This window comes from Trichechus manatus, unplaced genomic scaffold, assembly GCF_000243295.1.
Source record: "Trichechus manatus latirostris isolate Lorelei unplaced genomic scaffold, TriManLat1.0 scaffold00137, whole genome shotgun sequence".
Classification (NCBI taxonomy): domain Eukaryota; kingdom Metazoa; phylum Chordata; class Mammalia; order Sirenia; family Trichechidae; genus Trichechus; species Trichechus manatus.
Genome location: NW_004444073.1, coordinates 4,239,542 through 4,263,705, shown reverse-complemented (window position 1 = coordinate 4,263,705; position 24,164 = coordinate 4,239,542). Strand labels below are relative to the sequence as shown.

General features: G+C 41.3%; 1 protein-coding gene across 1 annotated transcript in view; it reads left to right on the top strand.

Annotated features, from left to right (window-relative positions):
* Positions 1–24,164, top strand: part of BMPER (BMP binding endothelial regulator) — a 292,081-nt gene that overhangs the window by 158,762 nt on the left and 109,155 nt on the right. The window contains exons 7-11 of the mRNA XM_004385314.1: positions 5,737–5,836; positions 11,946–12,055; positions 15,386–15,526; positions 17,834–17,938; positions 21,925–21,970. Coding sequence (XP_004385371.1) covers positions 5,737–5,836; positions 11,946–12,055; positions 15,386–15,526; positions 17,834–17,938; positions 21,925–21,970 — 502 coding nt within the window. The remainder of the gene's footprint in view (positions 1–5,736; positions 5,837–11,945; positions 12,056–15,385; positions 15,527–17,833; positions 17,939–21,924; positions 21,971–24,164) is intronic.

Genomic DNA, 24,164 nt, shown 5'->3' with positions numbered 1-24,164 from the left:
GAGGCGTTGCTAAAAGCATCCATTTCTTTTGGTGAAGATTTTGGACGCAATTTGTAATTCAGAGTGGGTTCTCTGCTCATAAATCAGCTTTGCACTGCTGGCAGTTGTGATAAAAGAATTATGGGCCACCCATAAATGCTTCCCATTCAAAATGTATTTCTCACCTACGTTAGCCCCTCCAGCTTCTCTCCCCCTTTTTCTCTCCTCCATCTCAGAATTAATGGAGAACTCTGTTCTTTTCAAAGAATTGAGTAGTTTGTGGGGTGGAGGGAATCAGTCTAGAATGCAGTAGAGTGTAGCTGACTCCTTGTGAGTGTTTAGTAATGTGCTCTTCTGTTCCCAGCCTCCTGTCAGGGAGCCAGCCCCTGTATCCTGGTCCAGGGGTGAGTGCCACGTTACAGTGCTGCAGGAAGGTCTCCAGCCCCCAATTCTCAGTGGTCCTCAGCGGTTGGAGAAGCATCCTCCCTGCACATGGCTGTGGTTTTGTCATCTTGCACTCGTCACTCTATTCAGGCAGATAAATATTTATTATGCAACAAAACTACTGCTGCTGTGGGATAAACTTTGACACAAAGCAATTGTGTTCTTGACTGAATCAGCTAAAACAAAAATAAAGGGGCAGAAGACAGACCTGGACAGGTTTCAGGTCTTTCTTGTGGAAGGGGGCTACTTCCAGAGAAGCTCTTGGACATGCAGTTAGAACAAATGACCACCTCTAAACAACAGACTGAGTCTGGGTGGTGCAAGTAGTTTGTGACTGGCTGCTAATTTAAAGATTGGCAGCTTGAAGCTACCCAGTGGCTCTGCAGAAGAAAAGCCTGCCAATCCACTTCTGTAAAGATTATAGCCAAGAAAACCCAATGGAGCAGTTCTACTCTTTAACACATGGGGTCACCATGAGTCAGAATCAGCTCCACCGCAACTAACAACAACAAAGAACAAACTTGTCTTTCCAGGAAATACAAACGATGAAAATCATTACAACCATGTAGTGTGAAAGTTCTTAGCATTCCCTTTCTTGTCAACCAGATAGGAATATAGTCATTAGCCCCTATGAATTTTAGCCATTTAGAAATTTTCAAACATTTAGAAAAATATACAAGATCCTAGGAATCCTACTGGATTTACATGTTGAAATTGACTGTTGCTTTTTGAAGTATCAACAACAATATTTAGTTAGTACCTGAAATGGGCAAAACCCAAGGAGATACAAAGGTAAGCGTGTGCAGACAGCCAGGAACTATGCCATCTCATCAGCATCCTGTAGCTAAAGTAGTATGAATGAATTCACCCAGATTCTAGAGCTCATTATGTCTGTTGGCCCTTCCTTTCATTCAGTGAATTTTTATTGAGAAGTTACCTTGAGCCTATCACTCTCCTGAAGGGTATCAGGCACATAGGACCTGGTCCCTGCCCCCAAGACAATGTAGCTTAGAGGCAAAACCAGCGTTACCTTGTAGGCTAAACTTTTATGCATGTTTCATTATGGCCCACGAATACAGGAGTATAGATGATGCGGAAAGAGAGAGGAAGTCACTGGGAAATGGAGGGGCTAAGAAGACTTCCCAGATGGGAGGGGTCTTGAGGAAGACCTTACACAAAGCAGGATTTAGATAGGGGCTGATGGTGGTAGAAAGGGGGAAAGAGATATGTATAAAGAAGACAGAATGCATAAGATGTGTTTGGGGACAATAAAGAAATAAGATACCCTGGAGCCTTTTCTTTATGTTGGAATGAGGGGAAAGAAGATTGGAGAGCAGATTATGGGGTGTCTTGACTCAGTAGACTTATTACTATAATAAAGAACTAATACCTCTCAGTGTTTTAATGCAGTACAATCTATTTCTTGCTCGTTTAACAGTTCATTGTAGGTGTCTGGTGGGTAGACTTCCATGTGGTGATTCAGGGACCGAGGCTTGTTATATTTCTTGCAAGGTTCTTGATGTCCTCTCCAGTCAGCTGCCTATCCAGTAGTAGAGGGAGAAACTGAGAGTATGTAGGGTTGTGAGTGGAAGATTTTTATATGTCAGGCCTAGAAGTGTGTTATATTCTTTCCATCCATCTCTCATTGATCAGAACGTGCTCACATGTCTACACCCAGCTGCAAGGTAGGCTGGGAAATGTAGTCTAGTTGTGTGCTCAAGAGAAAAAGGCAGTGGATTTTGGTGAGCACATAGGTCTGATACATTGAGTTTCAGCTGGGGAATATAAACTCTTAACAGGAGGGATTTTTGTGTGTTATGTTCATTGTTGTATCCATGCACAGCAGGTGATAGACCTTTAACAAATACTTAGTAAAATAATGAAATGATGGATGGTTGTTGGAAAGGAATCCAGGACATCTTGAACCTTCCAGGATGGATTAGTGGAAGAGAGTTGAGGCAGGGAAGCCAATTAGAAAGCTATTGTGATAATCTGAGAGAGCCTGTGTTCACACAATAACAGAAAGAATTGGTTCATTTTTAGAAACAGAAATGTTTACTTCTGCTATTTTAACTTTCTTAGTTTATAACATAGCCATAGCTTATAGTTTAAGCGGAGGTCCCTGCTGAGTTGAAATCATAGAAGCAGGTTGTGAGCTGTAATTGTGTTCCTACAAAGAAAGAGCCTCGGACTTTCTTTGGAGACATTAACTGGAATCCAGCCTGGGGACTTGGGATATACCACAACTTTGCAACCCAAACAAAATAAAACTTGACTAAACCAGCAGACCAGACTGGAGTTCAAGTTACTTTAACTGACTGTTGGGAAACACAAACTGCTGTTGTATTATGTATGCAAAATTTGCTCTCTGACCGTATTGTAAGGAAAATTACTGGAGTGCACATAATTTTTTTTGCCAGCTTTCCAGAGTGTTGGACAAGTTAACTCCTTTGCAGTTATGCAATTTTTAAAAATTTTAATCTGAAAATATGCTTGAAAAATAGATGCTGATCCAACAAGAACAGAGAATATCAGTGAAAAGAATGTGCTCTCTGTGCACCTAAGAGAAGGCAACACACAGGCTACCTAATGTGGCCTGAGGCCTCAAGATTTTAGGAAGTTGCTTGCAGCTGAATTTCTTTGAAATTAAAAGCCAAGGGCAGCGTGGAGCCCTCGCACTAGGTTTGACTCTTGTGTTTTATATATAAGCCAGGGCACACCTCAGGGTCTGACCTGGACTCAGGTTACGTCCCTCTGAAGTCTGGTGAAAGGCCCCCTAACTTTGAGATTATGCAGAATTGAGTGAGGAATCTCAGAGCAGCCAGGGAGTCTTAGGAGATTTTTAGTGATTCTTGCTGATCTGGAGATGATGTAAAAACAACAGAAGAGTTTTTTGTGGTATTTTAGCATGTTCTGTATTGGTTTGGGGAAGAATCCAATATTAAAAAGGCTTAAAAATAACACATATTAAAAAAGACATATAACATGCCCTTCCCTTTTCACCCTTTCCTATCTGAAAATAAACTAAAATAATGAGAATGGTGAGAGTAGGAAGGGGTCGCAGGGACAACAGGAGATAGCAGTGTGCTGCTGTTGATCCAGATGCTTAAAGCCTGGCGCTAATGCAGAAAGTGGTGGAAAAGGTGTGAGGAAATGTCTTAAGGGAATCTTTCCCTTGTGAGGCTCAGGGCTCTTTGAGGTGGGAGTTACCCATTTCTTGATGCCTCTTGAGGTATGAGTTACCCATTTGAGACAATGGGTTCTTGAAGGTCTAGAGTTTGCCAGCTGAAATCCCAGAGAAGCCATTTCACTGAAATTCAGTTTGCCTAGTGATCTGTTTAATCAGATTTACTGATTAAAAAAAAAAATTATCTTAATTTTTCATCAAGTTCATAGCAATTCATATTGCCTGGCATAGTTTTCACATCAGTCTTGCAAGGTTGTTTGGTGTAAATTGACTGGAAAGTACTTTTTTTCTCCCCCTGTGACATAGCTTCCTGAATATGTAGTTACAGGTTGTTGAGGTTGGAAAAACAGGAGCTTCTGGTGAGGGGGAGTCCCTGAGTGATGCAAACTGTTAAGGCACTTGGCTGCTAACCGCAAGATTAGAGGTTTGAGTCCACCCAGAGGCACCTTGGAAGAAAGACGTAGCAATATATTTCTAAAAAATCAGCCATTGAAAACCCCTAATGGAGCTCAGTTCTACTCTGACACACACAGGGTCACCATGAGTTGGGATCAACTTGACAGCAACTGGTAGTGGTCTGGCAAGGGAAAGATGAGTGAGTCGGCATACTATACTGTCATAGATTGAGTTGTGTCCCCCAGAAATAATGTGTATCAATTTGTCTAGGCCATGATTTCCAGTACTATGTGATTGTATGTCATTTTGTCATCTGGAGTGATTTTCCTATGTTATAAATCCTATCTCTATGATGTTGATGAGATGGGATTAGCAGCAGTTATGTTAATGAGGCAGCACTAAATCTATGAGATTGGATTGTGTTTTGAGCCAATCTCATTTGAGATATAAAAGAGAGAAGCAAGCAGAGAGGTGTAGGAACCTCATACAATCAAGAAACAAGAGCCAGGAGAATGGTGGGTCCTGTGGATCCAGGGTCCCTGTGCTGAGAAGCTCTTTGACCGGGGAAGATTGATGACAAGGACTTTCTCCTAAAGCCGACAGAGAGAGAAAGCCTTTCCCTGGAGCTGGCACCCTGAATTGGGACTTCTAGCCTACTAGACTGTGAGACAATAGATTTCTCTTTGTTAAAGCCATCCACTTGTGGTATTTCTGTTATAGCAGCACTAAATAATTAAGACATATACCTTGACATTCTAGAGATGGCGAGATACTGGTAGCAGAGAAAGGGGTGTTACTGAGTGACAGAGAACAGGACTAGTGTCAGAGGTAGGTGTGCTGAGGGTCAAAAAGAATTGAGAGTGAGAGCCAAGAAAAATATCTATAGGCCCAGAATTTCTCCCATAGACCTCCGAGGCTCTGCTAGTCCTTCTAATATCAATCATCATGCACTTTATAATTAGTTATGGAAACAGATTTTGTTAGTTTGGTGATTTCAGTGAAACAGCCTTTCTGAAATATGGCTTTCAGTGTATTGATTTTCAGTGGATTGACCACTTCCTCTAGTTTGAACCTTGTTGAGCTACCTTAATGACAGCTTCAAGCTTGTGGCAGAAAGTGAAGTCTTCCTGGAAAAGGAGATCTACCAGGCCTAAAGAAGAATGGAGGCCTGAAGAGGAGGAAAACCTCATTAAAACCCAAAGGATTCCTTTTTCTTTTTGGAGGGCAGGGGTGTGTGCTTAAAGAGAAACAGTGAGCTATTAAGTTGGCCAGCTCATCCCGATTTGCCTGGGACTTACCCGGTTTTAGCACCGAAAGTCCCACATCCCCCTCAGGCAAACCGAAACAGTGGGTCCCCCTTGACCTACTCCAAAGCCAAGTCTAGAGGAGGAGAATGATGTTAGATGGGAGGAGGAGGTGTCGAAATCATCTCTCCAGGGGCAGTCTTTTTTGTAGATACAGTTTGTATGACCTGCAGGGAAGATAAAAGGATGCTTGGAAGAAATTACATGGACCTGCAGCCTTGGAAACCCCATGAGGCAGCTCTGTGCTGTCCCATATGGTCACTACGAGTTGGAATCGACTTGATGGCACACAACAACAAGAAGCAGTCACCCCGCGGACTTGATACTATGGAAGGGTCTTAGGTTTGTTCCAGAAATCTTGGATATACGATGTATATGCACTTACTTTTCTAAATGTCCCTTTTTCTCTCTCTCTCTTTTCTTCAGGGAGGCAGGACACAGTGCGTGAGAGAAGTCTGTCCCATTCTCTCCTGTCCTCAGCACCTTAGTCACATTCCCCCAGGACAGTGCTGCCCCAAATGTTTGGGTGAGTGACTATTTTCAGGTTAAAGACCAACGTAATGTATTCTTCGAGTTTCTGCTGAAAGTGTTCATCCACAATGTTATCTTGACGTTCTCATATTGTCCTATTTCATGGTTTGTTAGAGGTGATTGCCTCTTCTAATTATATGAGATAAGGTATGTGTAGGGTTGGGCTCATTTTTGAGGCCTCCACAGATGATGCTTCTGTCTTATCTTCCCTTGTATCTGTCAGCCTGATCATTCAGACAGTCTGGGATAAGTATCTCCTTGCCGACAAGAACAGTATTAAAGAACCTATCTTTAATTGAGGGTATGGCTATTAGTAGAAAATTATTTTAAAGGCATTGGAAGTAAATATGAAGGAATACGGACTATTATTATTTTTAAAGGCAAAAACATGTAGGAGGATAACAAGCCCCAGAGCAAGAGGTTTGAAAGAGAATTATGAATGATAGCCAACAAGAGGAGAGTATTAAACTATTTTTTGTTAAGTATTTGCTATGTATTAAGCACCATGTTGGAGTCCCTGGGTGGTGAAAACAGTTAATGCGCTTGGCTGCTAACCAGAAGTTGGATGTTACCCAGAGGTGCCTCAGAAGAAAGCCCTGGTGATCTCCTTTTGAAAAACCAACCACCGAAAACCCAGTGGAGCACAGTTATACTCTGACGCACATGCGGTCGCCATGAGTCAGAATCGACTCAATGGCAACTGGTTTTGGATACCATGTTAAGCACTTTATATGCTTTTTTTCATTTAATCTTCTCAAGAAGCCATGAAACACGTACTGAATATATAATTCATATGTATAACATACGTGCTACTATGAGTTTTATCGTAAGGAGAAGGAAATAGATTCCTAGAAGATATGCAGCTGGTAGGTTCTGGAGTGGATATCTGAACACAAAGCAGTGTGATCCCAAAGCCCATGCTCTAACCTGCTGCAGCTCCTTCCCTGATGACTTGGGATGGCAGCAAGTTGCCACCTAAAAGGAGGAAAACCATGATGGGGAGTCTTTAGAGCCTGAGATACTCTGGCTTTTGTTTATAATCCATATGATGGCTTCTTAATGATTCCTAGGCCCTTGAGCTGGTTGAGGTCAGATTATTTAAGATTCAGATAAAAGTAGCTGAATCCACCCTCGATATACAGTAAAACATCTGGCAGCCCCCTAGGATCTCTAAGGATCCTTGAGGGGGCTGATATTTCCCTAGTGACCTTTGACTTTGTGTTCTGCTCCTGCTGATTTCTTTCTCTTTGTTCTGCTCGTTTTTTTGTTTGTTTGTTTTGTTTTGTTTTGTTTTTTTCCATCATTTTGTCCTTTCAGAGGACCACCACCTCCACCCCTCAAGTCTTTCCATATCCTGTGGTGCCACTGAATCAAGACTTGTGTAGCAGATTTTACTGCCAGTTTTTAACCCATGAGGTAATCACCTCACTGAAACATAGTAAACAACTTAAAATGGAATATTAGCCTGTCTGGTTCTTAAAAGAGTCCCTGGGTGATGCAAATGGTTGTGTGCTCGGTTGCTAACCAAAAGGTTGGAGGTTTGAGTCTACCCAGAGGTGCCTCAGAAGAAAGGCCTGGTGATCTCCTTCTGAAAAATCAGCTGTTGAAAATCCTGTGGAGCACAGTTCTACTCTGACATGCATTGGGTCGCCATGAGTCAGAATTGACTTGATGGCAACTAGTTTGCTTCTTAAAAGGTCTTAGCTCTTTTGCCTCTGGGAACATTTCACTGGTTGTCTTTTTTCTTTTGGCTCTGAGTCATGTAATTTACTTCTCATACCCTTTCCTTGATTCATCTCTCCTTTCTTTCATAGTTCACTTTCCCCAACCCCCAAAATTTCGTTCATTTATTCTTCTCATTCCCAGCTTATTACAGCCATGCCCTGAAGTCTGTCCTTCTACACTGAAATTGGCAAATAAATGTATTTTGTTAAAGTAGAACAGCTTTCTCCTCTTAGGATTTTACTAACTCTTTACCCAACAGTGTTTGCCTTCCTGTTGCATGTATATACATCTGTTCAAGTGAATATGAGATATTTACTTCATCTATAGACTTTTAAAGTCTATATGAAACAATTATAAGAGCAAAGGAGAATTGTTTAGACATGCCTGACTAAAGACATTTTTACTTACATGTGCGCTCTTGGGATTGCCACTGTGTGTTTGTGCTTCTGGAATAAAGTTAGCAAATTCACTGTGATTGAAACATCATGCTGGGGATCACAGTAGAAGCAGGTTTCCATCTAAGTGGGTCAGTCATCAGAGAGGAGGTAGCATTTGAGCCTGGCCTCAAAGATAAGTCAACTTGATGAGTGCTTTGAAGCTAGTACCATGGATACCATGGGTCAGCGCGGATCTTCCCACATGAGCAGCGGATGTTGTATTGAATGCAGGTTTTTCTGTTCACTGTGGTCACAAGACAGACTACAAAAGAACAGTACGTCTCAGGAAACTTGAAATCAGAATTCTCCCAAATGAGAACGGAATGATGTGAACACAGCTTAGATCGGGCTGTACACGGGGTCCCTGACCCGTTCTATTGAATGCTTTATTTGAGGTCATGATGACTTTGGGATTAAGGTAAGATTTGATGGTCTTTGGGGGTGGAAAGAAACATCCCCACACAACAAAAGACAGAAAGGAAAAAGCATACAAACTCAGGGATGCTTTCTAGATGCTGAAATCTTAGACTAATTAGACTTTTGGCTGATTGGACACCGATTTGCTGGTAATTTCTCCTCTCTCAGGAGAAGTTCACATACCATGTTTGTGCCTTTTGCATTATAGTGTTCCCTTCCTCCTTTCTCATTTTCACTGACGAGCTTGTCAGAGGTCAGCGTACACAAAGTGTCCAATGCACCTCTCAGAGTGACCCGGCCCAGGATCAGGTTTTCATTATACTACCACTATAATAATAATGTGGTGTAGTGGTGGTTCAGTGGTAGAATTCTTGCCTTGCATGCAGGAGACCTGGGTTTAATTCCTGGCCATTGCAACTCATGCGCAGCCACCACCCATCTGTCATTGGAGGCTTGCACATTGCTATGATGCTGAACAGGTTTCAGCAGAGCTTCCAGAACTAAGATGGACTAGAGAGACCTGATGATCTACTTTGGAGTATCAATCGATGGAAGCCCTATGGATCACAATGGACTGATCCACAACCCATCATGCGGATGGCACAGAGCTGGGCAGTGTTTCATTCTGTTGTGTATGGGGTTGCCATGACTCGGCAGCCAACTCGATGACAGGTAACAACATAATGATAATACTTATCATCTGCCACTTACTGGGGACATTTACCTAGTGCCAGGCACTGTGCTAAGAGCTTTCCAACCATTTTTTTCTTCTGTAAAACTTACATTTTATTGAAGGATAATTTAAGCCATTGGTCACATTTGTTCAAGGGGATAAACTCATTGAAATGTCTGTTTGGTGATCCATGTATTCATTCATTTATTTATGCAATAGTATTTAGTACTATACTAGTTGTAAAAGCAATAGGCTATTGGAACACAGGAAGGGGCCATTCATTCTAAGAGATGAAAAGGCCTCAAAGCTGCGAAGAAGACATATTTCGATTGATGGAGAGGGAAAGCTTGACTGTACCTATTTTTTTATATCTTATCTTTTGCCAAAAAAGATTTAAGACCCCTTACAAAATACATGAGGCACATGTAGATAAAAGATAGGAAAGAGGTAAACCAGGTTATCACAATTAAAAAATAAAAATTGTTCAAGTGAAGCAGAGCAATTTTTAGTTCTTAAAAGACAGAAATGTATCTCTTGATTGGTATAAAGAGGACAATGTTTAAAATAGTGAAGAAAGACCTCACCATCATTTTTATAGTAAACACAAATATAGAATTGCTTAGGGCTGTTTCTTAAACTATAATGCCCTAAAACCATGGTGTGATTTGACAGAAGTGATTTGATGGGGTGGCCCAAATCCATGTAATTCAGGCTGCACACAGTTTTCTGATGCTTCAGTGTAAACCAAGAGGGCAATTTAAGGAAAGGATAAATTCTGTATTTTGTAGATAATCTTCTAATTTAGCCTGTAAGTTCTTAGGAAGTTCAAAAGACTTAGGACCTGGGTGTGAACATGAGAATACCCACCTAGTTCAGTCTATTAATACTTGTAAGGTGCAGATATAATCATAGGCTAACTGTTGTCTAACCAGTTTTAGATTTACACTTTAATGGAAATATTGTAGCCAGAGATGGTGATGTCTTATTGGGATGAGGCATTATTGGTGGCATTTTTCGAGTCCCCTCGGGGTCACAAGGAAATCCATATGTAGATCAGAGTTATAACTCACTCTCTTCTTTTGAGGATCAACATGTTTGGTCCTGGTGGTGAGAACCAAACTAATGATTTTGAATTTATGCTGTATCCTGGCCTTGAGATTGACTCTGATAGGAAGATACCATTTTTCTTGACTCCTACTAACAGTAATTCCAACAATTCTAATCCTGAGAACTGTATTTAATATGTGTTTATAGATATTTCCAGCATTAGAGCTTACCCTAAACAGAGATTGGTATGAATCCTTTTCGAGTCCTTGGGTGGTGCAAATGGTTAATGCTGTCAGCTGCTAACTGAAGTTTGAGGTTTGAGTCCATACAGAAGCACCTGGCTATCTACTTCTGAAAAATCAGCCATTGAAAACCCTGTAGAACACAGTTTTACTGTGATATACATGGGGTTGCCATGAGTTGAAATTGACTCGACAGCAACTGATTTATTAATCGTTTTACAAGAAGGAAGATGGATGTGGATGTAAATCTGATGCGTAAACCTGAATCCTTGGCTTCTTTCCTTAGACCTTAATTAAGGAAACATTTCAAAGATGTTTTGATGTGCTCCAAGGAGACAGAAACTCTTACATAACGAAAGAAAGGAAGAGCTTGGATTGTACTCCTTATTTGGGGTTGTTTGTTCTGTCCCTTTGGTCACTATTCAGTCCTCACATAAGGGAAAACCAAGCCCATTCTACAGAGATACAATGCCTAGGAAATGTTTGATACTTGGCAGGTGAAGTTGAATTCTGCCTCTGTGCGTCCTTTGAATTAGCCTCATCCTTTATTCCAACCAATCTATAGTTTCCACGGCTGAGATGCTACTTCATTAGTTCCTCTTTCTGCTCATTCTAGTTTTTCTTTTTTTTAATTTTATTGTATCGTACTTTAAATGAAAGTTTACCATTCAAGTTAGTCTCTCATATGAAAATTTATACATACATTGTTATGTGACCCTAATTGCTCTCCCTATATTGTGACAGCACATTCCTCCTTTCTACCCCTGATATTCCGTGTCCATTCAACCAGCTCCTGACTCTCTCTGCCTTCTCATCTCACCTCCAGACAAGAGCTGCCCATTTAGTCTCATGTATCTACTTGAGCTAAGAAGCACACTCTTCACGAGTAACATTTTATGTCCCATAGTACAGTCTAATCTTTGACTGAAGAGTTAACCTCGGGAATGTTTTTAGTTCTGGGTTAACAGAGAGTCTGGGGGCCATGCTCTCTGGGATTCCTCCAGTCTCAGTCAGACCATTACGTCTGGTCTTTTCATCATTCTAGTTCTTCTTGACATGTCTTGACCCCTTGTTCTGCTTCTCTGCCAATACCCACTTTCTGGGTAATTTCATTTTATCTTTAAGATACAGCTCAGATGTCACATCCTCTAAGAAGTGTTATGTGACCTTCCTGTCTCCACAGTTCCCAGGTTGGCCTCTTTCTTAGCACTTACCAAATCGTTGCATTGAATGTCTTTTGTGGGTTTGTCTCTCCAGTAGACTTGGGTTCCATGAGGGCAATCCTGTGTCTCAGTCATCTTGATTAACTATGGTGAACACTTAATAAAGATTTGTTGAACTTACAGGGTTGAGTGTGGAGATTAAACTCTTTTAACAAAAAACTTTCTAAATTAATGACTCCTGGGGATCCCTTGGGAGCATCGGATCTAAGGCTCTATTTTTGTGCACTGGATTTACCTGGTCCTGTGAGAATGTTATCAGTCCAGTGATGTAATTGCTGGTGACAAAATGGGACATCCCTGGCTTCTACCTTGCTTATGCTGTGCACTTGCTTCCTTTTAGGCCAGAGGAAAGTGTTTGACCTCCCTTTTGGAAGCTGCCTCTTTCGCAGTGACGTATATGACAATGGATCCTCGTTTTTCTACGATAACTGCACAGCATGCATCTGCAGGGTAGGTGGCGCTGAGGGGCTGTGACCTAAGACAGACAGGGTTTTGGGTCTCAGTGTTAGCATCATAGCCAGAGGTGACAATGTGTTATTGGGAGGAGGCATTATCAATGCCATTTTATGAATGAAATTAATGAGGCAATGATGCCGTTCTATCAGTGAAGTCATACTCAAGGTCACAAGGAAGTCCGTATGTGGGGCACAAATTATAACTCACTGTCATCTTCTGAGCACCAACAAGTGAACTCCTGGTGATGAGAACCAAACTCTGAGGGTCTGTCCCGAGGAACTTTCTCAGATCAGACAAATACACAGGGCAGTGTTCTTGGGCTTTAATTACGTGAGCAGAATTCTCTGGCACACTTGACAGTGAACGTGGTTTTAATTACACTCGTGAGAAGAGACCAGCATAGATTTACAGTTCACCACAAAGATAAACATGGACATTAGGGAAGAGAGTATTTATGTGGTACTCATTGTGCCATTTCTTACGTGAGGCATTGCTCACTTTTCTCTAAAGGCACCTGGAAGTCTAATGACTGGTAAAGAAAGAATTCCACTGCTGCAGATGTTTAAAGGGACACACACCACACATTCACAGACTGTACCTGTGCAGCTGTATTTGTGCAGCAGTATTTTATCATTTAAGCATTTATCACAGAGAACTGCAGGACCATCCATTAGTAAGTTAACCCACACATTTGTATGACATAAGTTTAGCATCATGCATATTGGTGGTGGTGATAGTTGTTTTGTTTTTAATAGCTAAAGGATTAGAGAGGGCAAGGGAGGAACTGTGCTCAATGTCAGTTATGAGTCAGTAGTTGGGATTAGAGTTCAGAAGTTCCTGATTACTTGAGGCACGCTTTGCTAAGGACCATGCACTGCTTCAGGGCGGTGGCTGGGTAGGGCTGAACCATCTGTTCCTTGGCACTGAACATGGAGTAATTCTTCACCCTGAGAATACTTTCCCGAAGATCCTTCCCCTCTTCTGTGGTTTTGTATTATCCTATGCTGAACACATAGCAACTCCGTCTGTTTGCCTTGGCCTCCATCTTCAGGACCTCTCTTCCCCTCTAGGAATTTCATAGGTTACAGCTTCTTCATGGGGATACTGAGTCTTTGATGAAACACATCACATTCCCAATTCCCTCAACTGCAGGAAAGCCAGGCATCCTGTGAATGGGAATTAGTTATGCAGGGACCCTCTTAGAGATGAATAGGCAGTATGTCCCATTGCTCATCAAGAAGTGTAATTAATCCTCTTCTTTCAAGAGGTTGCTTTATCAGCATATAAATTCACAGTTATCTTTGGGAGATTGGATGCTTGAAGAATCAGGCTGCAATCATATTGGATAATGAGAGTTATTTTTTATGTTAGCACTCCCCTCTCCAGCAACCCCATTCAATGCTCCTCACAATTTATACTGCAGGTGCAGGGAACTGTCTAATAGTTCTCAGAACACAATATGGTTTCATGATTCTGGACCTTCAGATTTGCTGATTCATTTACCTGCAGTGTCTTCACCTTCTTTAAATTTGAAATTTAAATTAGCAAACTCCTCTTTATTCCCTCTTCTCTGCTACCTCTACACCTCTTCTAATTCTATTTTTCATGTTATAATGCAGTTTATTTGCTTGCATGGTTATCTCCTCTCTTACCTTGTGAGCCCCCTGAGGACATAAGTACATCCATCACCATATTTTCATTGCTTAATCCAATGCTAGGCCCACAGTATAAAAAGTACAATATATATATGTATGTATGTTTGTTTATTTTGTGAAAGCTGAGAGCGCTACAGTAAAGTATGCATTATTTGAGAATTAACGAGCACCCTTGTTTTTCACACCAGATATCAGGACACCCACTTTGACAAAGGATTTTTTTTTTTTCTGATTTGTAAACTGATTTATAATAATTGCTATGTGTCAGGTACCATGCCAGGTACTTTACATATTTTATGTAAACCCCACAGTAACCTGAGAAGTGGGCATTCTCATCTCCATTTTTGAAGATGAGAAATCTGAGGCTCAAGACGATGAATTTGCTCAAGTTCACACACCTAATAAATGAATGGGAATCCTAACTTGGTCCTGTTTGACCCTAAATCCTGTGCTCTATCCACTCCATCATGTGGATAGAACTTAAAAACAAAGGATATAAAATGCCATGGTTTTTTGGAGGAGCATCTCATGGTCATACTAAGCTTAGAGGAACAAGTCGATTGGAGTATAGTAGATGGTACCGGAAGTACCTCTGGAAGTCAAGGAATTAATACAGAGGCAGCAGAAGTTGCATAGGTCAATTCACACAAGGTGTTTGTACTTAATGCTCAGAAATGAGTCCTCTCAATGCTTGCTAATAGGGTCTGTGTCTTGGGGATGGGTTTGGTTTCATTTCTCTGTCACTGGTCTCACTCTAACTCAACACTTCAGTGAAATCACTGATCTACCCTGTAACACTTCTTTATACTCATCTTCCAGTCAGTTTCATAAATGTTTTGCTCTTACTGTCATTCCAGCTGATGGCCTACTCCAGGTGAAATTCTGTCTTGTTGGCTGGGGAACTAGAGAAATTTATTTTCCTTAAGCTGCTCTAAACCTCTCTTGAATGTGTTGTTAAATGAATTAGTAGGTAAAATTTACTTGGTTATTTTATTCACTGTACAGCGCTTTTTTAGAAATCATACCATGCCCCGTTAAGTTACGGATATAAGGGTGCCACCCGCAGGGCTTAAGTGGCCTGGTTCAGGCCACACTACTTACAGTAGAACCCTAGGACCCAGGTCTAGTTCTGGAATTGTTCGTTTGGTGCTTTTGTGAACACAACACACCTGAGGAATTTCATTTTGAGATGGGATATCGGTTCTTAATTTTTACTCTTTGATCAAAAATCTTCTGCCTTTGTGCTAAACTCCCATAAAGTGGCAGAAAGCCATGGAGGAGACCCCAGAGAACATTATTAATGAAGGATATGAAAAGGTAAAAAGGGCTGGAAGAACAAACCAGACTGGCCCATAGTGACTGGGCCTTCTTGCTACACACTGGCCAGAGCAGAATCAGAACTCCTCTTAAGCATTAATATAAGCTGTTGGAAGGTAGAGAGGATGTATCATACTCTTCATATCTCCCTCATATTCTCATCCAGATATTTAATCAACAAATAACATTTTGAAATGAATGAATTATCTATTGCAATAAATTCAAATATGGTACCTATAGAGTGTGTGTTTTAAAGACATCAGATAGCTGTGGGCTGTTAAAGGAAGGCCAAGTAGGATGTTTGGTAAGGGTGGAAATTCGTTTTAATTTCTTGTTTGCCTTTGGGCCCCAGGACTCTACTGTGGTGTGTAAGAAGAAATGCTCCCACCCTGGTAGCTGTGACAGAGGCGAGGAGGCCTGCTGTGAGGAGTGCCTCCTGAGAGTGCCCCCCGAAGACATTAAAGTGTGCAAGTTTGGCAACAAGATTTTCCGGGTATGTCACAAACAAGCTCGTGTGAACTATCATACTGACTTTTCAAAAGCTCCAAACAAATCGTTGATTGGCTTTTTCCATATTTTATATGTGTGTGTATAACATACCTAGTCAAGTGCAGATAGGGGCAGAAAAGCAATTGTTTGGCTCTATTTTTTTATGAACTATTTTTAAACCTATAAAAGTGATTGCCTTTTCAAAATGTGTCTGCCCTGTGACTGGGGTTGAGCTGAAGAAGATGCCCCATGGATGGCGTGGCTGTGATTCCCAGGTTCCTGAGAGCTTCTCATTTAGTCAGAGCTGCTCATTAACCCTTCTCAGGGTGAAGACCCTTGTTAAGATCCTAACAATTCTATGTTTGATACTTTTGGAAGCTTTTCTCAAAGCTGCCTTTCAAAGAAAGACTTTCTCATTTGGAAAATGTTCTGGTGGGGATGTCCACGGGGCAAGTGGCCAGCATGGCAAGTAAGCAAAGGTAAGCGAGTCCTCTCCCAACTGAACCCAAAGGGTTGTCTGCTTGCCATCTGATACAGATTTCAGGTGTGTTTTCCTGAGCGGGAAACTGTACAGTGGCCATTTAAACTTTAGGATGCAGGATTGTTGGCTTTGACAGAGCGCCTCACATCTAGTCCATTTCCCCAGGGGTAGAGGGAGTCCCTCTGTACCTGAAGAAGATGTATTTTGATTTTTGGAGAAGGAAAGCTTGATACCTGTGCGAATTGAGACCCTCTGAATTCCATCAGAGGTAGAAGCTCCTCAGGTGTCCACACCTACCTAGAAGTCCTGTTACACTGCTTTTGTAACAGGTGGAGGAAGAGTGTTTGATTCTTATGGAATCCATGAGAAGACATGATGTGTCACACCCAAGGGAGGGGGGCACATGTGCGTTGTATTTACACCAGCTTTCAGAGCCACTTATGTGTCCTTATTACCCAAAGTCATCCTCGGTCTCCAAAGTACCCAGATGAAATAGACTCACCCTCATGCTGGTGTTGTGTGCAAAACACTTTCAAGTCTCCTTGTAAGAAAGTTCCTTTGAGTGACTGAGGCCTGACATAATTTACAGAGTCATCCTTGAAACATGAGTGCTAGAAATATGTGCCGAGAGGACGCGGAGCAGTTAGGTATCCTTTAAGACAGATGCAGTTAGAGCTTTCTATCCTGAGAAATAAAAGTTACAGGAGCGTAGTTAGTCCTTATAATAGCTTCAAAAACAGGAATTGTTGTCAACAATCTGGCTTGTTTCTCTGTCTTTAACAAAGTCTGTTCCTTGGATGCACAAGCCCAGGGAGGAATCCTTGTTTGGTTTTCAGGCCCAACTCTGTTGCATGTGACCTTTTCTCCCACAAACAAGGATGCTTGCAAATCCCTGCACATTCTCAGGAGGTACAAGATCTCCTTGTGCCACCTGGGCATTTGGCAATTGCAGATTATTATAAACGCGATGAGCCGAAGAAATTTCTCAAACAGCCCTTTCTGGCTGAGCAAGAGTCTAAGAGTGTTCCAAGGTGGTACCCTGCATTTTGGGAGGAGAGTACCTTATTGGCATGGCTCTTGGAGTATTCTGTCTGGGCTCTACATTTTAGCATTTCAGCTGGCTTGCAAATCAGATGTCTGCCTGGGCGCTAGGAGTCCTTTGAATTCGACTCTTCTTTGCATATTCATCTCCTATGTGGTCCAGAACAGTGTTACATCTGGGAATAAACTAATCACCTCTGGACATCTCAATTAACTGTTGGCACCCGGGACAGTTTAAGCATTTCAGTCCCATCAAACAGGGGAAAATTAGATTTTTGTTATTGCATCACATATGAACATTCCTGTTTGACTGTCTACCAGGGTGAAACTAAGTAAATGGTGCATGAGGAGCAAGATGCAAATATGACTTGGCCAGACACATGAACTTTTTTTTTATATCCTTGGGGGGAACACACTCACACTCTCTGTCACACACACACATATGCATGCATGCACACACACACACACGTACTGTCACACACAGGCATACAAGGCACACATGTGTGCACACGCACGCACACATGAGTGTGTATACATGTATGCACGTGTGCACACATATACACATGTGCACACACACTCGCATGCAGGCACACACACATACACATCCAAATTCCCAGTAATCTTCAGCTGAAATCTGACTGGGTATAGATAAATACCTCAGAGTCTCTTGGTCTAACAGTGGTATCACTCAATCAGGTAAGGAATGCCTTCCTCGACGGGGAAATGGCAATCTGTTGGAGCTCGCATCTGCCTCCAGCTGATAGCGGAATCCTGTGCTCTCTCATGTAGGATGGAGAGATGTGGTCCTCTGTTAACTGCACCATCTGTGCTTGTGTAAAAGGCAAGACAGAGTGTCGCAAGAAGCAGTGTGTTCCCATCAGCAGCTGCCCTCAGGTACAGGTTGATTTTCTCTTTACCGTAGTGTCTTGGGATACGTCTTATATGCGGCATGGCCCCATGCCATCTTCAGAACACAGAATCCAGATCCCTCAAAGTGTTCAACTTCCCAAATAGCCAAATGTCCTTTGTAAAGTCCAGCTCCATCTTTTTTACAGCTCCCATCCAGATCCTAGTCTGGCATGAAAATCGTTCTTACCTTGTCCTTGTCCCAGACCCAACTCCCCTATTCCTGATTGATTTCCACCAATTCTTTGTTTTAACTTCTCCAACTCCTGTTATATCTGCTCCCTCATTTTCCTTTGCTGGGTTTCCTGCTTGACATCGTATCCATCCTTTGCTTTTTATCCTTTCTCTCTCTCTTCTCAAATCGGAGTTTTCTTCTAATAGCCATTCAATGTAATATGTGTTTGTTTATTAATAAATTCCCCAAGAGGTTTCTCCTGCCTAGCAACAACCCGTAGCCTCTTTTTCCAAGTTTCTCTTCTCTAACTCTGGCCTGCCTTGTAGCCCCAGATGGAAACAGCATCCTTATGGAAATATCTCTTTTCACAAACCCACAGTTCCAAGTGCATTGAATAAAGCAACCATTATCTTTTAAAGTATGAGCTTCATTGAATTCACCTCAGCAACTTGAGACCTTTCAAGGTTTTGTGCATTTGGGGAAAATGTCAAACCTATTCAGTACCCCTTCCAGTAGATTAAAAAATATATCCATATATTCAGGACATGTCCTCCCTTCTGTCTTCTCCCTTCTCCGATATAGACAGCTTTTAATTTTATTCACATCTGTTATTATTATAAACAAAAAGTTGCTGTTTTTACTTGTGTGCCAAATGAGGCACAGAAAAAACAACAGCTGTTGCTATTGCACAACTGAATAAAGGGGGGAGAAAAAAAAGAAAAAAAAAACCTAATTAGTCTTGCTTTAAAAAACCTCAGACATAAAACTTCACATAAAAGCAAAAAAAGGGATATACAATAAATAGACTCAAACATGGTCTGCTCATAAATATTCATTGGGATAAATGGGATCACATCATTTATGCCTGTCCTCGGGGAACCTTCCCTGCTAATGAACTCTTGCAGCACATGTTAGTAATAATGAGCTTCCTTATTCTACAAGACAAAAACAGGATGCCTTGCCAACCTGGTGGCTCAAATAACTAGCCTCAGCAGGCCAGGCCCATGTGGAGCTTCCAGCTTCCCTTGAATACTGCCACTTGCAGCGGGGTTGATGGTTTTTATTGTCCTCTCGCTGCAAGGAGGTTAACGCTCTTTGTGTCACCAGCCTTACATTAGCATTTCTTCTTTGTGGACCACGTCTGGGCCAGGAGCATTCATCCCTCCCAGCTAAGGCCTTTCCCCTGCCCCACCTGCTCCACATCTTGTCAAAGCTTGTCAGTGCCCAGGTCCTGCCTCAGGGCTGCCTTTGTGTGTCTAGGCAGCTTTCCAACATTTCCTCTGGTTCACACTTTCCCTTCTCAGGGGCCAGCACAAGGTCTTTGGAAGATAACCTACCTCCACCATGGAAAGCCTTGTTGAACACTTACTTGCCCTCCCTTGAATTGCCTGGGAAGATTCAAAAAAAAAATAGAAGCAGCAGCCTGTATTCCCTGCTCTATCCTTCCTGGCTACCACACACCTCTTTTTCCAGAAGTGTGTGTTCTTGTGGAAAAAGAATTTTATGGCTGAATTTCTCCAGCCTCTCTGCCAACTCCCCAAGGGGCAAAGGAGTGTCATTTGTGAGAAGGGCTGTGAGGGTTCCAGTGGGGACTGGGTTGTTATGACACCATCATCTCTTCCTGGCTAACATGTACTGAGACTTTCTCTGCAGTCACAGGGCTCACCTCATTTAATGCTGAGGCCACTCCTCTGAGGTGGGTGCTAACACCAGGCACATTTTACAGATGAGGTTACAGCATGCTCAGAGTACCACAGTTAGTTAACTATAACCTAGGTGGTTTGACTTCATAGTCTGTACTCAATTTATTGCCTACCTAATTTAGGATTATTACCAGCCTCGGTCTCATTTTCTTGAAGAAGGGAGCTGGCAAATTCTGCTGGGGTGCAGATGCAGGGAATCATATTTTGTTGTGACTTGGGCTTTCAACCTTTCAACAGCTGTGCGCCCTTTGGTTTGCATGGAGCACCTTAGCCCACCCCCTGCAGCCCTCACTCCATGGGCCAGCTGAGCTGACCTCATTTGGCTTTGTCCTAAACTGCTTTCAGGCATGAGAAGCCAAAGCACACCTCTGAGCCAAACAGGAATAGATAACAGAGCTCTAGGCAATGAAAATATATCATGACGCCCCAAGGTAATGGACAGCTGAACGGGGCTGAGTTTTAAGTCTCGTTCAAATTTGTCATAGCTTTTAGTGGATCATTTTAGGTCTAGCTGGTGCAAAAATGAATCAGACACAGTTCCTGTTCTTCACTAACAAGGGATAAGGACAACAGTATTTGGAGGGTTATGAAGTTTAAATGAGATCAAGTATGTAGAATGCACAGCACTGTCTAGTGTTTAGCAGATACTCAGTAAATATTAAATTCTTTTACACATAAAAGGCCAAAGAAGATAAAAATCTAGGGTGGAAAGAGCATGGCCTTCATGAAAAAAAAAAGAAAAAAGATTGCCATCGAGTGGATTTTGACTCATTGCAACCCTATAGGACAGAGTAGAACTAGCCCCATAGAGTTTCCAAGTCTGTAATCTTTATGGAAGCAGATTGCCACATGTTTCTCCTGTGGAGGCTGGTGGGTTCGAACCACCAACCTTTCAGTTAGCTGCTCAGCACTTAACCACGGCACCACCAGGACACCTTATGGCCTTTATAGTCACACAAAATTAGGTTTGATTTTGCGTCTATCACTCCTGTGTTGCAGGACATCAATTTCTTTCATCTATATAAAGGGAAATATTTGTAAGATTGTTGCACATCTTTTTTATTTTATTTTGGTAAAATATACATTAAAAAATTGCCATTTCGACCATTTTTATGTGTACAACTCAGGGACATTAGTTATGTTCACCATGTTGTGCAACCATCATCACTATCCATTTCCAATTTTTTTATTGCCCTTAATAGCAATGATTACAGCAATGTCTCAAATTGATTAAGCCCTGCAGTATTCTAAGTATTAACTCATTTAATCCTTACAACTACCTGATGTTAGATAACGTGAGTAAAATATCTCATCAGGTGTTTGTTACATTATCTTCTTCCACATTTCTTTTTCCCTGTGATGAACCATTGAGTCAGGGATAAGACAATGCCATCCTGTGATATGGGCTCAGAGAATAGGCTTCCTCCTTTAAATGTCACACACTAAAAATAAATGAAACGCAGTGTAGGAGACTGCACAGTATTTCCAGAAAGGTAATGGAAAATTACAAAGCATTTCAAAACTCTCAGCTTCATTGACTTTGACTGGATAAAAATGACTTAAAATGGGTAACACCACTTTCTAAAAGAAGAAATCTGGCTGAACTTGATCCCCTGTGGATATTCTTCATAGCCATAGTACCAGACGAGTCCGAGCTTAGGTTACCGTTTATCATTTGGGCTCCTCCAGCAAGCAAAGACAGACGAAGGCCTTGTGTGGATTGACAGGTTGACAGACAATTCCCATTTTTATATGTGCACTTGGCCTCCAGAGGGCTGGATTTGGATATCAGCGAAAAGCTTGAGTCCAGATTGTCTCCATCTTCCCCTCACGTGAGAAAAATCACACCACTGAGTCCTTTAGGTATTATATTTCTTGGAGGAAAAGAAAAACAGGGCAACTTTTTGAATGCCTTTGCATGGCCTTAGAACCTGATACTTAAACTTCATTTTCACCATTGCCATCTGGGCATTGAGTTCAAATACAGCTTGAATGGATTTCATTGGTTTATCTCGTATCAGATTTAAAAAAGAGACTTGTCCTCAGCAGATCCTGTGTCTTAATACTAACCTGTTATTTGTTTTTCTCTCGATTAGGGTAAAATTCTCAACAGGAAAGGATGTTGTCCTATTTGCACTGAAAGTAAGTTTATTCCTCTGAAAATGTGTTATTGTTATTATTTGTTTTGCGTTTTATAAGCGCAATGGGAAAAATGGTGATATAAGTGTCACCTTGAGTGAGACTCGCCTCGATGACAGCTGTTTTTGTTAAGTTTTATGCACATTTCATTTCTGTAGATATAGGGTGGGATCATCCCACATCACTACGGATACTTTCAGTCAATTGTAATCCTCTCACAGAAGCACAATTGAGACGAATATAGATATTTCCACCTGAATTTGTTGCTATGAGAAATTAAGAAGATAAATGGTCTGATGAGGTTTTGAAAAGGACCAGATAATTTAATGTGCATTTTACTGCTAAGAGCATTTGCAGTCATAGAGACTAAGATACTAATATCCAGTAAAATCAAACATTATACATAATCTAGGAGGGATTCTCCTTCTATCGTTACGAAACCAAACAGCTGCAATTCCTCTTCCTTCTCTCCCACTCCCACCTTTTCACCTTTTCACCTGAGCGCATCCAGTATTGCTGTTGGCAAAGACAAAACAGGAGGTCATTGAACTGACAATAGCTTTGCCGTCCTCTTTTCTTAACTGAGTTCTTGAAGGTTCTCTCTAAGCACGACCCATTCTGAAAGCCATCTGTAACTGCTCTGCTAATCACGCAGACAAAACCTAGAAACAGGTTTAATATCATCGCCATATGGAGACATATGCTAGATTTATTAGCAAATTGCCATTTCAGTCCTCTTCGAATTCATGTGACTTTGAGATAGCTTTCTGAAGTATTTCATTGAAAGAGGGGTATTAGTAACGTCGCTGTCAAATTAGTTCCGATGTATGATAAACAGGATTAATCAAGCCATGAAATCTATTAGAAAGTATTATGAGCCAGTCAGGCTTAGAGAAGTGGGCTTTGATGACAGTTGAAAGGCAGCTTTCATGTGGGATCAGGTTTGTTTGTTACACTTGCCTACAGTCAGAGTTTGTATTACTAGGAGTTATCCTGGCTCTGTTATTTTTTGATTGCTTAGCGCTTTTAGACAATGGATGTGTTTTATTGTTGTTAGTTGCCTTCGAGTTGGCTCCAACTCATGGCAACCCCATGTACAACAGAATGAATCACTGCCTGGTCCTGGGCTATCGTCATGATTTTTGATGCGCTCGAGTTGATGGTTGTGGCCACTGTATATTTTGAGTGATTTCCAACCTAGGGAACTCATCTTCCAGCACTATATTGGACAATAGTCTGTTGTGATCCATAGAGTTTTCATTGGCTAATTTTCAGAAGTTGATCACCAGGCCTTTCTTCCTAGTCTGTCTTAGTCTGGAAGCTACACTGAAACCTGTCCACCGTGGGTGACCCTGCTGGTGTTTGAAATACCAGTGTCATAGCTTCTAGCATCACAGCAACATGCAAGACATCACAGTACAACAAATTGATGAATGGTGGAATGCCTATGTAGAGATGTCTATATATCTATGTTTATTTATCTCTATCTCTGTCGGTAAACATATATCTTTATGTATGTACATATATGTATACATATACACACACACCATGATGAATCTATCTCATTATTTTTAGAAGCGGAGAAAGCTATTAAACAATTATATACTAGAAGAAAGTACTGTTTGAATTAATGAAAATTATAGATTTAATAAAAGAGCTTTTCTTTAAAGATAACGAAGTGCATGTAATAACGCAAAGGAAGTGAACCAAGTATTACTTAGCAGAGACAAGAAATTAATGCAGGAAACAGAATTAATTATGATTAACCCACCAGTTGATTTCTAATCAATTATACAAACTACAGGTAGTCCCTGATTTATGATGGGGTTCTGTTCCCTCATCTCCATCACAAGTTGGTTCTGACATAAGTTGAGTACCTTTTTTTTTTTTAGTTTTCATTATTATTGCCTTTTAGTATCAGTATCTTTATAAATCCAATCTTTATTTGTCTTTGGGGGTTGGCATGAGAATGATAACATCAGCAACATTGTATGTAGTACATATTACTAATGATAAGATGTACAAAAAATACTAATGATAAGATGTACAAAAAAAAAGTTTGGTCGTAAGTGCAGTTCGTGGTAACTTGAATACGTCATAAAATGGGGACTGCCTGTATTAAGGAGCCCTGGTGGCACAACAGTTAAATGCTCGACTGCTAACCACCAAAACGTTGGTGTTCAAACCCACCCAGCGG